The sequence below is a fragment of the Leucopleurus acutus genome, assembly GCF_964270905.1.
Source record: "Leucopleurus acutus genome assembly, chromosome: 3".
In the NCBI taxonomy this organism is placed as follows: Eukaryota; Metazoa; Chordata; class Mammalia; order Artiodactyla; family Delphinidae; genus Leucopleurus; species Leucopleurus acutus.
Window position 1 is genome coordinate 87,057,409 of NC_139145.1, and position 20,636 is coordinate 87,078,044.

The 20,636-nt window shown below is 34.8% G+C and overlaps 1 protein-coding gene across 2 annotated transcripts in view; it reads left to right on the plus strand.

Moving 5' to 3' along the window:
- PJA2 (praja ring finger ubiquitin ligase 2) overlaps window positions 1-20,636 on the plus strand; it is an 83,699-nt gene that overhangs the window by 40,556 nt on the left and 22,507 nt on the right. For both annotated transcript variants that reach the window (XM_082837224.1, XM_082837223.1), the window contains exons 5-6: window positions 6,898-7,083; window positions 18,773-18,958. In XM_082837224.1, coding sequence (XP_082693350.1) covers window positions 6,898-7,083; window positions 18,773-18,958 — 372 coding nt within the window. The remainder of the gene's footprint in view (window positions 1-6,897; window positions 7,084-18,772; window positions 18,959-20,636) is intronic.

Consider the following 20,636-nt stretch of genomic DNA (forward strand, 5'->3'; position numbering starts at 1 on the left):
AGAACTTTAATAACTGTTTGAGGACAAGATCTTGAGTTTAAAAGAACCTTTCAGCCATGCCAGCACATTTTAACCTTAGGCCTAATCGCTCTGAAGAGAGGTGTGCTATCTCTTAACCACTTCTTACAGTACTTGAGGTTTTTTGGCAGAGTTTTTGTCCCTAGGCCTTAACCTTGCTTAAAAGGTAAAAAACCTTACCAAAGATAAAAATGTCAGGACAACTTTTTTGTTGTTGTTGATGACTTTGGGAGAATAAAAGGAATATTGGTTATTTAGTTGATTACAATTTGATATACTTAAAAAGGATTTATTGAAATCCTCCCAGGGGTCACATTTTGTTTCAGGTACTCTGTAAATACAAATAATCATGATTCCTGTTGCCTTGGTGTTCACCAGCCTTATGAGGAAGACAGAATATACAGATAATTATCATTGAGGCTAAATTAAGCTCCTTTCCTCTCCTGTATGTTTGCTGAAAGCCATGAAGAAAGCTCCTCTGATCTCGCTATCTCCCAACAAGTAAAACATCTATGAACAGCCAAAACAAAGATCTTTAAGCCCATGCTCTAATATTTTAGGAAAACTTTATATCTTGTTTCCAAGTTCATAGAAGTTTAAAAGGAGTAAATTGGGGATAAATAACTTCGTTCTTCAGGCATGCTAGGGAGTCATAGATTACAATATTTTGATACTAGGGGAAAAGATCAGAAAGTTGTAAAAGGCAGGCAGAATTCAAAAAGAAAAACCAGGGACTTCCTGTGGTACTGCCAAGGGCTCAGGTCCGATCCCTGGTCAGGGAACTAAGGTCCCACAACCTGCCTGGCACAGCCAAAAAACCAAACCATTTGGGCCTTATTTACTAAATTAAGTAGACATAGATTTGAACAGCTTCCATTTGTATTACTTTATTACAACATAGTTCAGTGTTAGTACTAGTAAAAAGTCCCAAACTGTTAGATTATGTTTAGTATACTATTTTGGAAAATGCATTGAATTATATAATATGTTTTAATATAATTTCCTTCCAGAGTATTTTCAATAAAATTCAAAAGTGTTTTTGATCCACAGATGGTCAGATAAGAAAATTATCTAAAATTTCACTCTTCCCTAAGCTCCTATATAGTTGAGTTTTTGTGGATGTGATAAATATCAAAGAAGACAAACAAACCATTCCTTGGGGGACTTAGGGAATAAGAGGTGGCTTTTGCCTGGTTTTACTTCTGTATCTTATTTCTACCTAGATTTGTACATAAAATGTTTTGTCTAGAAACCACATATAATTTTATTTATGTGAAAAAGGTTTTTTGATTCACAATTGAATCTGTAAAGAGTGTAATACTTGAGTAAGTTATAGTTTTTTGCTCTTGCATATAGCTCTAAATGTTAACAGGAGACAGTACTAATGAAAGACCATATAAAAGTCACAGTGGTATTTTAGTTTTTACTTTGAAAAATTTTTAATGTTTAACTCATACGCTTTTATAATCAAGAACAAATGGGTCCTCGTTAGTCCATGACCATTTTGTGTCCTGTTTGTTCTGTTGCTTGTTCTCCTTGAAAAGTTATTTTAAAATCTTTTCTCTTTTTGCTTTTAGTTCCTTATACTCCTGTCATTCTTAGTGGATAACTTTGTCTCTGCTTTCCTGGAGATACTGAAATAATTAAATGTGAACTTTCTTGTTTCCTCTCCTCCATCAGAATACATATTAACGTACTAACATATTAGAATATGTTGGTATTGGTTCCTATTTTAAATTTCTTCTTCAATGAAGAGAGCTGACTTTTCTCATTCTGTGCCTGCAGTCATATCTGACACCTTACATATCTGTTACCTTTACTCCTGGGTTCCTTCTCTAAATTTTCTAAATCCTGGGGGCAGCCTTCATTGATCTTGCTCCCTCTTTTAACTACTTGCCTGTTTATATTTTCTCTTCCACTGCTGAATTTTCAGAATAAATGTTCCACATACTCTGCTTCTGTTCTTTCACTATCCACTATTATTAAATGCCTCAAAATCTAACTCCCTGTATTATTTCTGTATTCTCCCATGTTAACAGTGACCTCCCAATTTCCATAGCCAATTGATTTTTTTCTCTACCCATTTTCTTTGACTTCAGTGCTACCATTGAGCTGTTTGCTCACCCTTTTCTGCTCCATGGTTTCTCTTCCATTGACCTATGTTCGATGCTTCTTTGCTGCGTCTTCTTTGGGGTCTGCAAACTTTTTTTAAAAGGTTGACCAGATAGTAAATATTTTAGGCTTTGTGGACCAAAAGGCAATATTGAGGATATTATGTGGATACTTGTATGACCATTTTAAAATGAAAAAAACATCCTTAGCGTCCGGGCCACTAAAAAACAGACAGGTGGCCGGATTTGGCTTCTGCTCCAGGTCATAATTTGCTGACCTCTGGTATAAAGCTGTTGGGTGACCAGGAGGCTGATACTGCTATTCAGTAAGACCAGAGGATGTCAAGTAGATTTTCTTTGGTAGAGAAAAGAGGAAAATGGTGGTGTGCTGGTAGAAAATCCAAATGAAATTTCTAAGCAAACAGCTTATATAATGAAAGAAGGAACTACCTTTATTAAATGTTTACCATTTTCCAAAAATTGTGTAAAACATTTTATCTGTGGTATTCATTTAAACAGCACTGTAGACCTGAAAAGTAAATATTAATATCCTCATTTTACAGATGAGGAGAAGTGAGCTCAGGGAAGTTCATTCATTGCCCAGGCTTGTACTAGTAAGTACTGAGCAGATCCTAACCTAAACTCTATCAGACTTCAGAGCGTGCTCTTGCCATTGTGGTGTTCCACTGCCACGGTGAAAAAGGCTATCATATGTTGTAGATGGAACTTTCACCTGATGTTAAATGTAGTATTTTGTTTCTTCAGTAAAGAAATTGCCTGTGGTAGGTTTTTTGTTTTTCATAGTAAAAAATCTTAGCCATCGATTCATAGTTTCCTCTGACTAGCCCTCTGAGCCAGTTTGGACTTTTAGAGCTACAAATTATTAATAGACATTAAGTTTGAAATTTGTCATAGATAATAACGTTCAGAATGAATTATTGATAGGAAATTATTGATATATTACTTTCTATCACTTATATCACAAATGTATGTTAATTTCTGGGGAACGTACTTTAAAGACGATTAATTGTTGGCCCTTTTTAAATAAACTGATATCACTGAAAGTTGTCTATGTAAAGTCGTTCGATAGCACAGTCTTAGTTAACTTCCAAGAGCTAACAGGTGCTTCACAATTCAGACAGATCTCCTTAGATGCTTTTCTGGGAAAAGGAACTGTGATTTTGCACTTAGAAAAATACCTTTAAATGCAGTGTTAAAGAAGCAGCTGCACTTTAGTGGTTTAGACTGAACGAATAAGAAGGCTAGTCCATTAATTAATTGAAAAACAAAAGAAGCAGTGTTTTAGAGGAAGGTCTTGAAAGAGTGATCTGGTCCTGAAATGGGAAAAAAGGTAAAGTGATTGTGAAGACATTCTTGGTGGTGGGAGGAATAGTTGTGATGAAAATTCGTATTTGGGGGACAGCATTTGGAATAAAGCATATATTGAAAGGAAAGAGTTGGATGTAAGGATGTACTCATAACTAGGATCAGATGTAGTAAATCATAAGTGCCATTCGAAGTTCAAACTTTTTTTTTCTGTAGGCCAGTATTTTTTTTTTTTTTTTTGCTGTACGCGGGCCTCTCACTGTTGTGGCCTCTCCCGTTGTGGAGCACAGGCTCCGGACGCGCAGGCTCAGTGGCCATGGCTCACGGGCCCAGCCGCTCCGCAGCATATGGGATCTTCCCGAACCGGGGCACGAACCCGTGTCCCCTGCATCGGCAGGCGGACTCTCAACCACTGCGCCACCAGGGAAGCCCTAGGCCAGTATTTTTTAAAGAGGGTAAGATATATTAAGTGGCACACAGACAAGTGTTTTTAATTTTTATCATTATATATTTATATTAGTGTGAATCAAAAAAAATATAGCTAGCACATCAAATTTGGAACTTTATGGATATTGCTTAAGAGATAACTAAAATGTATTTGAGTGAAAAAAAACTGTTGTTTAAAAAAAGATTTGATAATAGTTGCTGATGACATTATTTACTAAGCACTGTTAGAATGTTTTCTATATATTAACTCATTTATTCCTCAAATGAACTCAATGAGATAGTGGATACTATTATATTTACCTGATAGGTGAGGCAATAAAGGTACAGAGAGGTTAAGTAACCTTTTCACAGCTAATAACTGGTGCATTCAAATCCAGGCCAGCTGACTCCAGAACCTGTGTTCTCAACTGCTGTACCTTAAGACACAGTGTTAATGTATAACTGTAGCAAAAATTGTGAGGACTGTAGGCAAACGGCTTAAGTTTATGAAATGCAGCTTTAGTAGAGAGGAACTGTTGAAAGTTTTTGGAGTAATGTTAGAAATGTACTGTTTGATATAAATGGAAGTGATAGGAATATTCAGAATGCGTTCTTTGAGTTGAGGGATTTGGGATTAAGTTTAGGGACACCAGTTAATAATTGATTGTCTCAATCTAGGTTTGGAGAAAAGCACTTGAACCAAGGTTTGTTAGGGGAAATGGAGAAAAAGGAGCTAGGACATAAGAGCCATTGAACAGAAAGAATGGAAAGTAGAAAAGGACTTAAAAGTGGGGAGTTTCTGAAGAGTCAAAGATATGTGGTTTCCAGCTTAAGGGCAGGATAATACCATTAGATAGAAAATCAAGAAAGGGACTTATATGGCAGATGAATTTGTTATAAAAATATAATTTTTAAAAGGAGGCTGAAAATCTAAAAATGTTTGGTGGGCAGTTAGTGGTTATAAAAGCTTAGTATGGTGATCAGGGCTGGGGATATATATTTAAAAGTTATCTACTTCGAGGTGAGTGTTATGTGTAATGAGTAATAATGATGTAGGCCAGGGGTCTGCAAACTTTCTTAAGGGGCCAGATAGTAAATATTTTAGGTTTTTTAAACTAAGAGGCAAAATCCAATATAAATAGGTAAAAAAAAAAAACATTTTTAGCTCACATACCATAAAACAAACAAACAAAGCAGACAGCAGGGCCAGATTTGGCTGAAAGGCTATAGTTTGCCAGTCCTTGACATAAGCTTCTTAAATATGTTGACTGTTTATCATAGACATTCTTTTTCTATTGAAATTTGGAGATATTCTATCAGTTATTTCATTAATTCAGAAAAGTTCAGAAGTTTCATATGTTATCTTTCTGGACAGGATCAATCTCTGAGAGAAATGTTTAAAAAATGAAATTCACTTTTAAGTAGATGTTAAAAATTGCCGGAAATTAATCTAGAAATCCAACCCTACTTCTTAAAAACATTTCAAAACTGGAGTTGGTAATTTAGCTGTGAATTTGAGAAGCTTCATAGTCAAGGGAAGTTAGCTCAGTAAGCTCCTTTAAAACTATTTTCTGTGTTAGATTTTGACACTGATACAAGTCTGGAAATGATTTACTTGATCTTAGATTATTCTTTGGGTCACAGAAAATTTTACAGAATATAAGCAGTTTTGGCTCATACCCAGTGAAGGAACACCTTTTATTTGCTATGCCAGGGCTCTGTTCTATTTCTTCTCCAGGATATTTGGGCCCTGAAAATTGGGAGTTGATTTTATTTTTTTTTTACTTCTGCTAACTTCTCAGAGCTCAGATTAATGCTGCTCTTCGTTAATTGCATCTTGGGTTTATCTGCCTGTAGAAGGAGACAATACCAATTATCACTTCCTTTCAAAAAAGTAGATTAAATTTTGTGATTTTTGGGTTTCTTAAAAGTCAGTGCACAAAGGGTAATATCTTTAAGAGAATTCTTGACCAGAATGGTTGATATGGTTAGAAAAAGCATTTAAGATTTATTTTCAACACTGTTAAATAGTATTTTAGCTTCTGGTAGTATAAGATGTCTGATGCTTTGCTGTTGTTGAATGTGACCAAATTAACCAAAGTTAAATACGTATACTATCTAAAAGTAATTCTTCGGAGATTTTTTATTAACCCTTTTATCACACTTTTTCATTCCTTATCGAAATATTCTCTTGAGTTGAAATTTATTTTGTGTTCACAGTCTTACCAAAGGACTTCAGTAAAGATTTGTCAGTGCTGCTTTTTATGAATTGAATCTCTCTCCATTGTAAAGTGTTTTTTGTAAAAGGAAGAAAAAAGTAAGCTTTTAAAACATGGTAATAGTGAAAATTATTCATAGAGGATGTAATATCAGTTGTCAGTATGTAATTAGAAAGTTGTTTTAAGTCAGGTGAGTAATAACTCTATTATTTATTCCAGATAGCATTTAACCTGGCATTATCGAATAAATTACTGAAAATTTTGTGTAGAAGTATGTCTAAAATATAAAGAACCTGTGTCTAAGCACCACAGAATTAGTTACTTTAATGAAGAAAATAATAAATTGATAATTTCATAACTTGCCATATGCTATGTTCATTTGAAAAAGTTACATTCTGCTGAATATTTATCTCTGTATTTATTAGTTTTTTTATTTTTTTTTTATTTTTTTTTTGCGGTACGCGGGCCTTTCACTGTTGTGGCCTCTCCCGTTGCAGAGCACAGGCTCTGGATGCGCAGGCTCAGCGGCCATGGCTCACGGGCCCAGCCGCTCCGCGGCATGTGGGATCCTTCCGGACCGGGGCACGAACCCGTGTCCCCCGCATCGGCAGGCAGACTCTCAACCACTGCGCCACCAGGGAAGCCCTGTATTTATTTTTAAAATATGTTAAAATTTAATTGGCACCTGATGAAACATGTAGAGCATCAGTACTCCACTCTCTACCATGATGCCTGGTTAACACTCCAAATGATAAATGCACTTGTAATGACAGTATATTTCTGTTCTAAATTTGCAGTTCAGAATGCAGTGATGGAGAATGGTCTGCCTCTTTGCCTCATCGATTTTCTGGTACGGAAAAAGATCAGTCCTCAAGTGATGAAAGCTGGGAGACTCTGCCAGGAAAAGATGAGAATGAACCTGAACTACAAAGTGATAGCAGTGGTCCCGAAGAGGAAAACCAAGAATTATCTCTTCAGGAAGGGTATGTTAACAGTAAGATTTGTTATTTTTATGCGTACTGCACAAGAGTGTTATACATCACATTCAGATGTTGGATATGCTATTAATTGCATTTACAAGCCCTATGTAGGATCAGTAGATCCTGCTGAATTTTGTTATGCCTTCGGTGTTTTCCAAAGAACAATTAAATTGAAAATACTGGTAATTACAGTGTCTTGTCTTAGATACAGTATGTGTTTCCATTTTGCTTTATTGAAGAAATGTTGGACATTTAAAAGATCATTTTGGTAAGTCAGGTATGAGTGAATCAGAGCTGCCATTGCTATTCAGTGAAGATAATAGCAAGGGAGAAGGGAAGCCCTCAGAGGGAAATCAGTGATTTTTTCATGGAAATGCAGGCAGTAGGAAAAGTTGAAGTTTTAATATTTCTCTCTAATTGCATTGGATATCTCCAGAAATTAGTGGTTGATGATATATATCTTTGTCTTTTCCTAACTTTAATGGGAATGCTCTAGTGCAGGGCTTGTCAAATTTGTATTACAAAGGGCCAAATAGTAAATATTTCCAGCTTTGTGTGTCAGTCTCTGTTGGAGCTCCTCAGTTCTACTGTTATAGTGTAAAAGTAGCCATAGACAATATGTAAATGAATGGGTGTAACTGTCTTCCAACAAAATTGTATTTATAAAATTGGCAAGCTGGAAATAACCTGTAGGCCATAGTTTACCAGCCCTTGCTCCACTAGTATTTCCCTAGTAAGAATGATTTGGGGTTTTAGGTTGATTTCATACATGTACACACACACATACACAATTTTTTTGTCTTAAATCACACCAAGGAAATTAAAAAAAATTTTTTTTTTAAATTGGGGTATCGTTGCTTTACAATGTTGTGTTAGTTTCTGCTGTACAACAAAGTGAATCAGCTATATGTATACATATATCCCCTCTTTTTCTGGATTTTCTTCCCATTTAGGTCACCACAGAGCATTGAGTAGAGTTCCCTATGCTATACAGCAGGTTCTCATTAGTTATCTGTTTTATACATATTAGTGTATATATGTCAATCCCAATCACACTAAGGAAATTTTACCTGTTTGTATTTCATAGGTTTCTGGCAAGAATGTTTGTTGAATTTTATTAAAGTCTTGTTAGCACCAATGGAAATGATATAATGATTTTTTACTTTTGGCCTAATGATCATGAGCAATTTTATTTATTTATTTATTTATATATGTGTGTGTATATATATATACACACACATATATATACACAAATATATATATATATTTGTGTGAGAGTGTGTGTGTATATCTTTTGGTGTTTAAATAGCTATTTATTCCTTTAAAGACTGTTAGTATTTGCTTGTGAAACCTTCTAGGCTTGGTGTTTTGTTGTGAGGGAGTATTTCTTTGATAATTAAATTTTTTTTCTATAATAATTGGTTCTAATTTAGTCTCTCAAGGGAACTATTTTGGTAAATATGTTTTCTTAGGAAACACCTATTTCAACTTGGACATTACAATTTTTACTTTTCAAAAAGTTTAAATTTCCAGTTTGAGATTACTTCTGTAAGAAACTCTGGAGATAAAGCATATTAGAAAATTTGTAAAGAAAGAAATGTAAGAACATAATTGGTTTTGATAGTGGTAGGTTGAGGTGGCATTTTTTTCCTCTTCCTAACTTTATGTTTGATCATCTCTAATCACTATTAGTTAGTTTACTAAGTTTTATTAATTTTTTCATATGTAATTTGTGATAGTAGCTATTCATGCAACAGATATTTATCGAGCATATAGTATGTGCCAAGCATGGTACTGGATCCTGGGATTATTATCAGTGAACAAGACAAATAAGATTCTCCCATGAAGTTTACATTATGGTGGGAGAGGCAGGTAATAAACAAGATACAAATATGATAAATTACAAACTGATAATTACTGTGAAGGGAATAAAACACTAATGTGATAAAGTAACTGACAGAGGCTTACATTAATTAGAGTGATCAGGGAGGACTTCTCTTAGGAATTGACTTTTGAGCTGAGCTCTAAAAGATGAGAATTAGCAGTTAGTTGAAGGAGAGCTTTCTAGGCAAAAAGAAAGATGAGAGCAGAGGTACTGAAAAGGAAAGGGCTTGGCATGTAAGACGGTAGTGGGGCTGAAGCAGATGAGTGGAAAGAATAGTAATATGAGATGAAGTTGGCAGGAACCAGACTATGCAGGACATGTAGCATCTGGAATTTATTCAGAGAGCAGTGAGATTTTAAGTGAGGAATTAACTGATTTGACACACATTTTTAAAGGATCACTCTAACAGCTTTGTGGAGATTGAATTGGAAAGGGACTAAAGTAAAAAAGAGGATGAGAGTGGATTAGGCTGTGAGGGGATGGTAGTGAGAATTTAAAAAGGTGAAGAGGTTTCAGAATATTTTTGAGTTATAAGTATTAGGAAGGATTGGGTGTAAGATGAGGGAGAAATCAGTCAGTTATGCCTAGGTTTTTTGGTTGGAACATTGGGTAGATGTTAATGTTGTTGACTGAGATGAGGAAGCCTGAGGAGAGGACTGGGAAGTAGGAACTCCTTTTTGAAATTTTCAGTGCCAGTGAGACATGCATTGTAGATGGCAGGAGGCACTTGGATATTTAACCTACAAGTTTAAGGAAAGTATCCTGAATTGTAGGTAGATGTACAGGTATATGTATAAACAGAAACACATTTGAAAATCATCAGCTACTTGCATTGATATCCTACAGTAATAAAACTGGTAGTTTGATTTAAAAAAATAGAAATCAAGTGGTGAGGGGGAACAGAACTAAAATGCTGGACAGCAGTAGTATTTCAGTTGATGGGGGAAGATCAGAGTTGAAGTGTATAGTTTGGGAGAGGTCTGAAAGTTAACTGTTGACATGTTAAATTTGTATGGTAAAATTTCAAGGGTAACAACTACAAGAATAAATACAGAGTATATGTATTGGAAACCAGTAGAAGAGGAAAAAAGGAGTTGAAGACATGGAAAAATAACATTTAAAGTCAATCCAAATAACAGTTTAAAAAAAGGAAGAAAAAGCATAAAAAAGGGAAGAAAAATAAAGATGAAAAAGCAGGATGTAAGAAAAAGTCCTGTAATAAACATAAATTGCTTACTCTCTGCTTGTGAAAGAAAAGCTTCAAATCAGTTGGATTATTTTAAAGTTAAATGCTGTTTACAAAAGACACACTTAAAGCATTAATATACAGAAAGATTGAAAGTAAAAGGGCAGAAAATGATATTTCAGGGAAACACTAACTAAAAGAAAATGGACTAATTATACTAACATTAGCAATTTCGACTTAAAGACAGAAAAAGCATTAATGGGCAGAGTGGAGGTCACTATGTAGTAAGTCCAATTTACTAGTAAAATGTAGCAGTTTTAAACTTGAATGCACAGACTTAAAATATATACATCAAAATTTAACCAACCTTGAGAATATTGACAGATTTTCTGTCATATTAGAAAATTTTTAAATACCTTTCTCAATTAATAATTCATGGATATAAAAAATTAATTGCAGATTTGAACAACTTACTTAAGCTTGCTTTAATGAACACTGCATGCTGTGGAATACACAAACACACAAAAACTGAACATGTACTAGACTGCAAAGTACAGGTTAACACATTTCAAAGAATCAATGTCCTAGAGACCATTTTCTCTGACCACAGTGCAATTAATTTAGAAATAAATAATACAAATATAAATTCTTAATATATAAATATACTTTATATAAAACCCTCCATGCATTTTAAATTATCCATCCTTTTAAAAAAGCAGTAGGACAGGGCTTCCCTGGTAGCACAGCGGTTGAGAGTCTGCCTGCCGATGCAGGGGACACGGGTTCGTGCCCCGGTCCGGGAAGATCCCACATGCCGCGGAGCAGCCATGGCCGCTGAGCCTGCGCGTCTGGAGCCTGTGCTCTGCAACGGGAGAGGCCACAACAGTGAGAGGCCCGCGTACCACAAAAAAAAAAAAAAGCAGTAGGACAAAGAAGAAATCATACTAGAAGTTTAAAATGCTCACCAACTCAATGATAATGGAAATACCACCAATCAAAATCTGTGGAATTGCAATGAAATTGATATTTAAAGGGAAATTTATCTTTATAAATGCTTATGTTAGAAAAGAACAAAAGCTGAAAGTGGAGTAGCTATGCATTTAACTTAAAAAACAGAAAAGGAATATTAGAATCAACAAAGAAACTAAGGAGATAAGAATTAGAATTAGGGAAGATAAGAACAAAATTCAATAAATCAGAAAACAGTTACGATAGAATCAAAGAAATCAGAAGCTGATACTTTGAAAAGATTACGAAAAAGAGACATTCTACTTGATAGTGAACAGGAAAATAAAGATGACACAAATAAATAATTCTGAAACACAAAAGTGGACACAGCTGCAAACACAATAAAGTTTGTATAGACTTTTTAAAAAGAGTACTATGAACTTTATACCAGTAAATTTGAAAACTTAGAAGAAGTTGACAAATTCCTAGAAAAATAGAATTCACCAAAAGTCACTCAAGAAGAAATAGGAAACCTAAATAATATGATAACTATTACAGATACATAATCAGTGGTTTAAAATCTTCCCATGGAGAAAACAACTGATCCAGGTGATTTTAGAGCTGAATTCTCTTAAACTAAACTTTCAAGGATCATATCACACTACCCTTCGAGAGAATGGAAAAAGAACTATTTCTCCAAGTCATTCGAATAAGGCCAATATAACCCTAATACCAAAAGAGTTTGTGAAGGAAATTATAAACCTATTTCGTTCATTAAAATACACATCAAAATCTTAAACAGAATTATTGGAAATCTGAATTTGTAAGTGTATTTTTTTAACAGATAAAACTCAGTTACCAATCTGAGTTTATTCCAGATATGCAGAAGTAGTTTCACATTGAATACCTGTAAATGTCATCACCAAATCGTTAGCAAAATACAGGAGAAAATTCATATGATAAATTCTGTAGATGCAAGGGAAAAAAAAATCACTTAGTAATGTTCAGTGCCTCCTTATGATAAAAATTCAGAAACTAAGATCAGAACAGAATTTCCTTGCCCTCATAAAAACTGTCTAAAAAAAAATAGAAATCATTTCAATAAGGAAGCATTAAAAAAAATTCCCCCTTAAGATCAGGAGCAAGACAGGTTGCACCATTTCTGTAGCCATTGGGGGGGAAGTATTAGCATGGCAGGATGGGAGAATAATAAAAGGCAGAAAAATAAAAGAAGATGTAAAGGAAGAGACACCGAAAAGGAAAGAACCAAACTAGGAAAATATATTTATAGTATAAAGTCTTAATGTGCAGAATGTATAAAGAACTCCTAGGGCCTCCCTGGTGGCGCAGTGGTTGAGAGTCCGCCTGCCGATGCAGGGGATGCGGGTTCGTGCCCCGGTCCGGGAAGATCCCACATGCCGTGGAGCAGCTGGGCCCGTGAGCCATGGCCTCTGAGCCTGCGCGTCCAGAGCCTGTGCTCCACAACAGGAGAGGCCACAACAGTGAGAGGCCCGCGTACTGCAAAAAAAAAAAAAAGAACTCCTAGACATCAGTAAGAAAAACTGACAGTCTGATTGCAAAATCACCAAAACATTGAGCAGGTAATTCAATGAAGAAGAAATATTAATGGTGAATAAAAATATCAAAAGATGCTTACTTAGATCATTAGTAATCAGGGGAGTGTACATTAAGATTACAAGGAGGTATCATCTTTTACCCACCCATCGGATTAGCAAATATTAAGAAATATGACAATGTCAGGTGTTTTGGAGGATATAAATCAGTTCTTACACACTGCTGGTTGAGGTGGATATTACCCAAGTATTAATTAATAAGAGAAAAATGAGTGGCATATTCGTACATGGAGTATTACATAGCAATGGTAATGAATGAGCCACAGCTACATGCAAAAGCATGGGTGAACCTTAAAGATAGAATATTGAGTGAGAACAACTATTCCTGGGAAAATGTGTATGATACCTACTTCATAAAGCTTAAAAACAAGCAGTAGTAAATGTCTTGTTTAAGTACGCAAAAATAGTGAAAACATCTTTCAAAAAGCAATGGAGGTGGGCTTCCCTGGTGGCACAGTAGTTAAGAATCCGCCTGCCAATGCAGGGGACACGGGTTCAATCCTTGGTCCAAGAGGATCCCACGAGCCGTGGAGCAGCTGGGCCCACGCACTGCAACTGCTGAGCCTGCGCTCTAGAGCCAGCGAGCCACAACTACTGAGCCTGCGTGCCACAACTGTTGAGGCCCACACGCCTGAAGCCCCTGCTCCGCAACAAGAGAAGCCACCACAGTGAGAAGCCCGTGCACTGCAATGAAGAGTGGCCCCTGCTCGCTGCAACTAGAGAAAGCCCGCGTGCACAGCAACAAAGACCCAACGCAGCCAAAAATTTAAAAAATAATAATAATAAATATTTTTTAAAATTAAAAAAAAAAAGCAATAGAGGGACTTCCCTGGTGGTCCAGTGGTTAAGAATCCTCCTTGCAATGCAGGGGACGCCGGTTCAATCCCTGGTTGGGGAACTAGGATCCCGCATGCCATGGGGCATGCACACCACAACTAGAGAGCCCATGTGCCACAACAAAATATCTGGTGTGCTGCAACCAAGACCCAACGCAGCCCAAAAAAATGAATAAATAAATAAATATTAAAAAAAAGAAAAATGCAGTGGAATGACAACAGCATCAACAAGATAGTACTTTGCTCTGTGGTCAGGCCAAGGGGATAGGAAAAGTGTAGAAAACAAGGTATGTGCTAGTCAGTGGTAATATTCTAGTTCCTGGCTTAAGTGGTGGGTTTATGAATGTTCAGTATAATATACTTTATAACTAAAATAGATTGTATATATTTTGCATTTGAAAAAAAGAAATTAAAAAGTAAAGGGAATTGAAGGTGAGAAAATGGAGATACCCAATTCTTTACTAAAGGGAAGGGATTACAGGTGGATTTTGGGCCTAGAAAAGTGTTGTTCTCACCCCTAAAAACCTAAAAGCATGATTGTTTGCTTGTAGGATGTTCAAGAAGAAAGTAATTAACTGATAATTGTAGCAAAGATAAAGTGAAGTTCTTGAGAAGATAAGAAGGTGAAAAGGGATCCAGAGCTCAGGGAGAGGGTCTATAGGAGCAGAGACTCCTCCATTGTAACTAGTGGAAAGGTAACAGGTAGGTACAAGTGTAGGTGAGTCTGTAGATTTGCTGCTGGGAAGAAAAGATGAGTCTCAAGTGACTTCAGTATTCTCATTGTTACTAGATGTTGAGAGATGGGGAGGATAGGAAGGTGACATTTAATAAGAAAAGGTGGGAAATGGGCTTTCAGAGAACCAGGCAACAGACTTACTAGGTAGACACTTAGTAATTGCTGGACAGTATTAAGTGTCCATTTGAGATTTATGTTTTTGAATTTAAAGTTAAATTAGAGACATCACACTTTTGTATTTTTCTTTAGGCTTTTCCAGCTGTTCTGGTAACTTTACAAACTTTTAATGTAAATACTCTTAACAATTTTTAGTAAAAATTTAATAATAAAATTTTTCTATTAATCAATGCTAAATATATTAGACTAAAGAAACAATTCTTCAAATTAAGTGTTGGGAATCCATCTTTGCAACTGGATGCCATGAAATCCATGCAAAGGATTTGCAACAGGGTACCCTTGATTTTGTAAGCTGTAATTCCCTTTAGGCTTTTTTGACTCTTAAGTCAAATTTCATTTACTTTCTTCTGTACTTTACCTCCACGATAGGGATTAGAAATCTTAAACATTTGCTATACAATTAGTATTATTAAAAATGAGCTTATATCTAAAGCTTAGCAAGTACTTAAATGTATGTGTGTCTTGTTATAAAATGAAAACCAGTTAGTTAAATACCATTTAACTAGGAATGTTTATTATGCTGTCCAGAATTTTATAAAATAAATTTCTTATAATATAGCTATATTACTTTAAAATGTTGGTATTAACCTGAAGATTTAATATTCTGTGCTGTTTTTAATGGATACTCAAATTGCTGATTTTATTAGCTAAAGGAAGCCACTCAGATTTGTAAAATCAGAGTAGTTAGTGTTTTCAGGGATTTAATTTGATTTGTCTGCCTTTCAGAAATTCTACGATGCATGATTATATAATAACATATTTTAAAACTTTTTAATGAAAATTTCTTTAAGATACCCAATAGTATTAGTTTATTGGTATATCTTAATACTTTTAATATTGCTATTCCAGTAATGTTATTAAATTTAGTTTCTGTTATTGAAAAATAGAGATCTTTAATCATGAAGCATAAATCATAAAGGGAGCAACAGTCTATTTATCTGAAGCTTTGAAGTAACAGTATGGCCTGTAATTAAGAGAATATCATGTGGGTGGTCTTCTAGGATTTTCACTGGAGGTAGGTTGTGCAGATACCTGATGGGGCATTTTTGGCTTCCCGTTACGGCAGCAGCATTCATTTCCTCCAAACTGTGCTGAAATTGCTCAAAAGGAAAGAACAGATTGGCAATTTCCCTTCCCAGGTGAAATACTTGTGACGTTGGTAGTAGTGGCAGTAGGGCTTCTGCATCTTCCATCTACTGGGTTACTTTTTTAGACTTGACCATTTGGAGGTATGATTAAATAATATGTCTTTTTAAGTCTCATAAATTACTGTGTAACATTGTAATGACATTTTGTTGATTTTTGAATTACCAAAATGAAGAAAGGGCCTTGGAGGTCTAAATTTTTGTGAATGTGTTACTTATGGTGTGTGTGTGGTATGGGCATATGTGTATATATATATAGGGAGGAAGAAAACAGAGATTGCTGAAATGTTTTCAAGATTTTTTAAGCATCTAAACTTACATTATATACTTACATTCCCATGGGGATATTTGTTTCTCTTGTTAGCTACACAAAATGAAAGATACTTTTGACCCTATTATTCAGAATCTCTTTTTTTTTTTTTAAGATCAAAATTCCTTTTGTTATAGTTTCAAGCCAACTCTGGCCCAGCACATGGCTACTCTTCTAGCCTGATAAGTTTTGTGTTAAATGGTGAATGAACTTTATGTAACATGTTGAAAGCATATGCTAAACAGCACTTATTTTCTGTTTCTGTAACTGTGTTATAATGAGTCGTGAAAGACAATCAAATGTTTAAGCAAAATATGTAGCCAAGAATTGTTTATATAGTAAAAGAGTATTAATGACATTTTTGTTTATTGATTCAGAATTATTTCTTATTTTAGTTTCCTTCTTTGAATTTAAAAAACTCATAAATTAATGTTTATTTCTTATACTGAATCATTTTCACCAATGTATTTGAGTTTTATGTTATGTATCTGAAGTACAGAGTAACAGAGTCTTTTTTTTTTTTTTTTTTTTTTTTTGCGGTACGCGGGCCTCTCACTGTTGTGGCCTCTCCCGTTGCGGAGCACAGGCTCCAGACGAGCAGGCTCAGCAGCCATGGCTCACGGGCCCAGCCGCTCCGCGGCATGTGGGATATTCCCGGACCGGGGCACGAACCCGTGTCCCCTGCATCAGCAGGTGGACTCTCAACCACTGCGCTACCAGGGAAGCCCACAGAGTCATTTTGATGGCTGTATAATAGGAAACAGAAATGTATTTAGAAATAACAGACATTTCCAAGGACTATTCTGGGCTTAATCTCTAAATTATTCAACTTTTAAAAGATTATTTTTCAAGGATTTATTATTACATTTGCAACACAGAGAGAGAGAGTACCTATGATGTGTCAAGCACTTGTTACAGGAAGTGAGGCTACAATGATGAGAGACAACATTGTATGCCCTTGAGAAGTTCCCAGTCTAGGAGAAGACAAATGAGTCACCAGAAGAGTTACAGTACAATGTGGCAAGTACTCTCATAAAAGTGTGAAGAGAGATGTGCTGCTTAGGAATTTTTAGTTTGATTTTGTATTTTAAAACCATTTGAGGCTTAATTTTTCATTGGACCTAATTATTATGCATGAAAATAAAACATCTACTATCTTTATGTATTAGACATTAAAAATTTAACAAAATAAGCACATTTTGTTATGCTAATTTCTCTAATTTTACGAGACTAAATCTTATAAATGTGTTATTCTGAAGTGTAGTTTAGGATCTGAAATTAAAGAAACATTTATGAATTTAGCTATACAAAGAGATACTGTTTCTTTGTATTTAAAATGTGTTGATTCTTGTATGTGGGCATTATCTGCATCTCTTTCATAAATATTTTTATCCCTCAAGTTAAATTTGCACATTAGAATGAATAGAATTCTAATTAGAGTTGTTCTTCAAGTTGAAGTACATAAATTGTTGTATAACATTATTTCTCATCTTAAAACCCAAACTAAAATTAAACTTTGCCAAGACTATATTTAACCTCCTTTTGATATAGTAAAATGTATTTTTTTGTTAAATAAAATGAAAAAGAAAATCCTACCAGTATAATTTATTTATAAATGGTCATTGCAGCCTTGAAATACCTTTTTTTTCTTATATAATTATTAATATTTCTCAATTTGGTCTTTGTGTCCAGATTTTTGGTGTTTTGACTTTTCTGTAAGTGTTTTCTTTAATGTGTATGTTGTGAAATTTAACAATCTGTTTATCTTTGGCTTCAAGGTTTTGCATAATGTTTAAAATGACACTGAGATTTTTGTAAAAATGTCTATCCTGATTCTTCTTGTACTTTTTTTGTTTAGTGGTGTTGAGGATGGACATGCATTTTTTTAAAAGTAGTTATGGAATTTATTTAAGGCTAAATAATGACATAGAGATTTAACTCCCTCCCTCCAGGTGGATACCCAGTTGTCTCAATATCATTTAGCAAGTGATCCTTTTCCTTATAGTTTTGAAATACTTCTTTCATCTTTCTTATTTTCTTTATTGATTTCTCTGTCCCTGTTTCTGTGAGCTTATTTTCTAGTGGGAGAATGACTAACAGTAAACAAATAAGAAAATGATAAGTAAAAGTAAGTTCTATAATGAAAACAAGAAGAATGACATATAGTCAGTGACTGGTGATCTACTTAAAATGAGTGGTCAAGACAGGCTTCCCTGAAAGAAGTGACATTTACTCTGAAAACCAAGGAAGGAGGCTGTGCAAAACTCTGGTGAAAGTATATTTCAGGTAGAGGAAATGGCCCCAAGGTGAATGACCTCCATGTGCTCCAAGAGAAGAAAGAATAGTAGGAGTATAGTAAATGAGGGATGGGGGAAGAGCGGTGAGGAACATAGGAAGAGTTGGACAAGAGGGCTGAGGGGAAAGCATGTATAATGTAGAGATTTGTAGGCCGGGCTGAGCACTTGGGTTTTATTTTAACTGTGAAGGGAAACTACTCAAGATCAGGGCTTAAATATTCAGATTGTCTAGGATGAGTTTTTCTTATTTTTCTCCTGCAAAAGAGGAAATATAGGAACATAGTATGTATATCAAATAAATAGGTTATTATGTAATTAGGAGCTATTTCTATATACATATGACTCTATAACAAATTTGCTTCCCTTTTAAATAATTTTACATTTTAAAGAAAACAGATTTTTAGAATCATCTAAGTACCAAGAATTTAGAACTCAAAGAATAAAGTATCTACTTGCACTAAATAGAACTCTTTAAAGAAAAAATTTATGATGTGTTTTAAAAATAATATTTTTTCTTCCATTAAAATGTTTGTATTAGGGAACAGACATCCTTGGAAGAAGGAGAAATTCCTTGGTTACAGTACAATGAAGTCAATGAAAGCAGCAGTGATGAAGGAAATGAGCCTGCCAACGAATTTGCACAGCCAGAAGCTTTCATGTTGGATGGTAACAATAACCTTGAGGATGACTCCAGTGTGAGTGAAGACTTGGATGTGGACTGGAGGTATGTAGCACAGTGTGTTTACCATCCTTAATTGATCATTGAGTAGAATTTGTTTTTGATTCTGAATTAGGAAAACTGAATCTTTGATAATCAGCTAAGAAATAGCTCAATTTTCTCATCTGTCAGTCTTCCTCTCCCTCAAAGCTCATTTCAGGTGTCACTTCATACGTGAACTTCTTTCTTACTCCAGTCATGACCTCTTCCTTCTTTGACCGTTAGCTCTGTGGAAGCTCACTTTATATCCTAGTTATTTATACACTTAATGGTTTGAGGATTCCGACTTTTAAATTTGGCTTTTTAAAAAAAATTTTTTTATACAACAAATGCATGTCATGTATCCCAGTCTCCTTAATATAACACTTAGTATAATCCTTTAAAAATAAAAAGTCCATGATGAATACTACCTGAAGAATTTCAAAACCTGTAATTGAATCATAAGACTATAGTTTTCCTTCTCCATATGCAAAATATGGAAAATATAATTGTACCTTCTCAGAAATGTTGAATGTATTAAATTTACTTTATGCTGACAAAGAACAGTGAGCTTCAAATAAAAGTAACATACAAATTAAATGGATTATAGAATTGTTATGGCTCATGATATAATGATCAGAATTTAACTGTTTTGGTTTATAAACTTAGACTTATTTTTCAAGTGTGCAGTAACCCTCTGGAAGCAGCTAGTTATTGAGATACAGAGGGAATGTTCCAACTAATCCCTTTTTGTTACTTTTTCTGGAAAAATCATGACTTGGTACTACCCTCGTTTTCATCTCTGCACAGATATATTTTTAAGAATTTGTCTTGTTTTTCCAGTTAAAATTCCATTACAGAAAATTTAGAAAAATAAAGGTAAGAAAAACTCATTCATACCCCTGGTAACCCTGCAAGTTTCTAGAACTTATGTTTTTAAGGCCTGCTTTGTGTCTTCAGTTTCTCTTTCTGAGTGTTTAGTTACTTCTTTGTACTTCTCCAAATTGTTCCAGACATGAAACTCAACATCTCCATGAATTCCTCCTTACTGTTTCCTTTTCTCACTCCCCAGGGGAAGAAAAAAATTATATGTTCAGAGCAGACTCTTATTGACCATGTTGTGGAAGTAGAAGTGGGGTTTCCTTACAGCCACACAATTTGTAATTCCATCCTAAATATTCTCCTCCAAAACCTATTTTCTGTCTTCCCAAACATTGTGGAAAATCAGTGGCTTCACCTAGTCCTAGTCTTGGTGATCTTGACACCCCCTTCATCTCTTCCCTCTTTTATGTCTGCCCATTCCCCTGTTACTGAACTCCTTGTTAATTCTGATGTCTTCTCTGATGACATTATACAAAGTCATTACAGTGCTCAGCAGGTGACAGAATTGCCTATTTAGTGTCATCTATGTGTGTTGGGAAGCAGTTATGGTTTTATATGAGGAATTATGTTCTTTTGCACATTTTTGAAATTTTATGAATATAATTTTTACAGCTCCATTATATAGGTGCTCCATCCTATAGATGCACTAAAATTTAATTATTTCCCCATTGAAATAGTGCAGTAAACTTCCCCCCCATAAAACTTGATTTGTACTTCAGTTTATTTCTTTAGGACAGATTAGCAAGAGGTGACATTACTGAGATGTGTGATATTTTTTAAGATCTTGATGTATTGGATATATTTCTAAGTAACTTTCAAAACA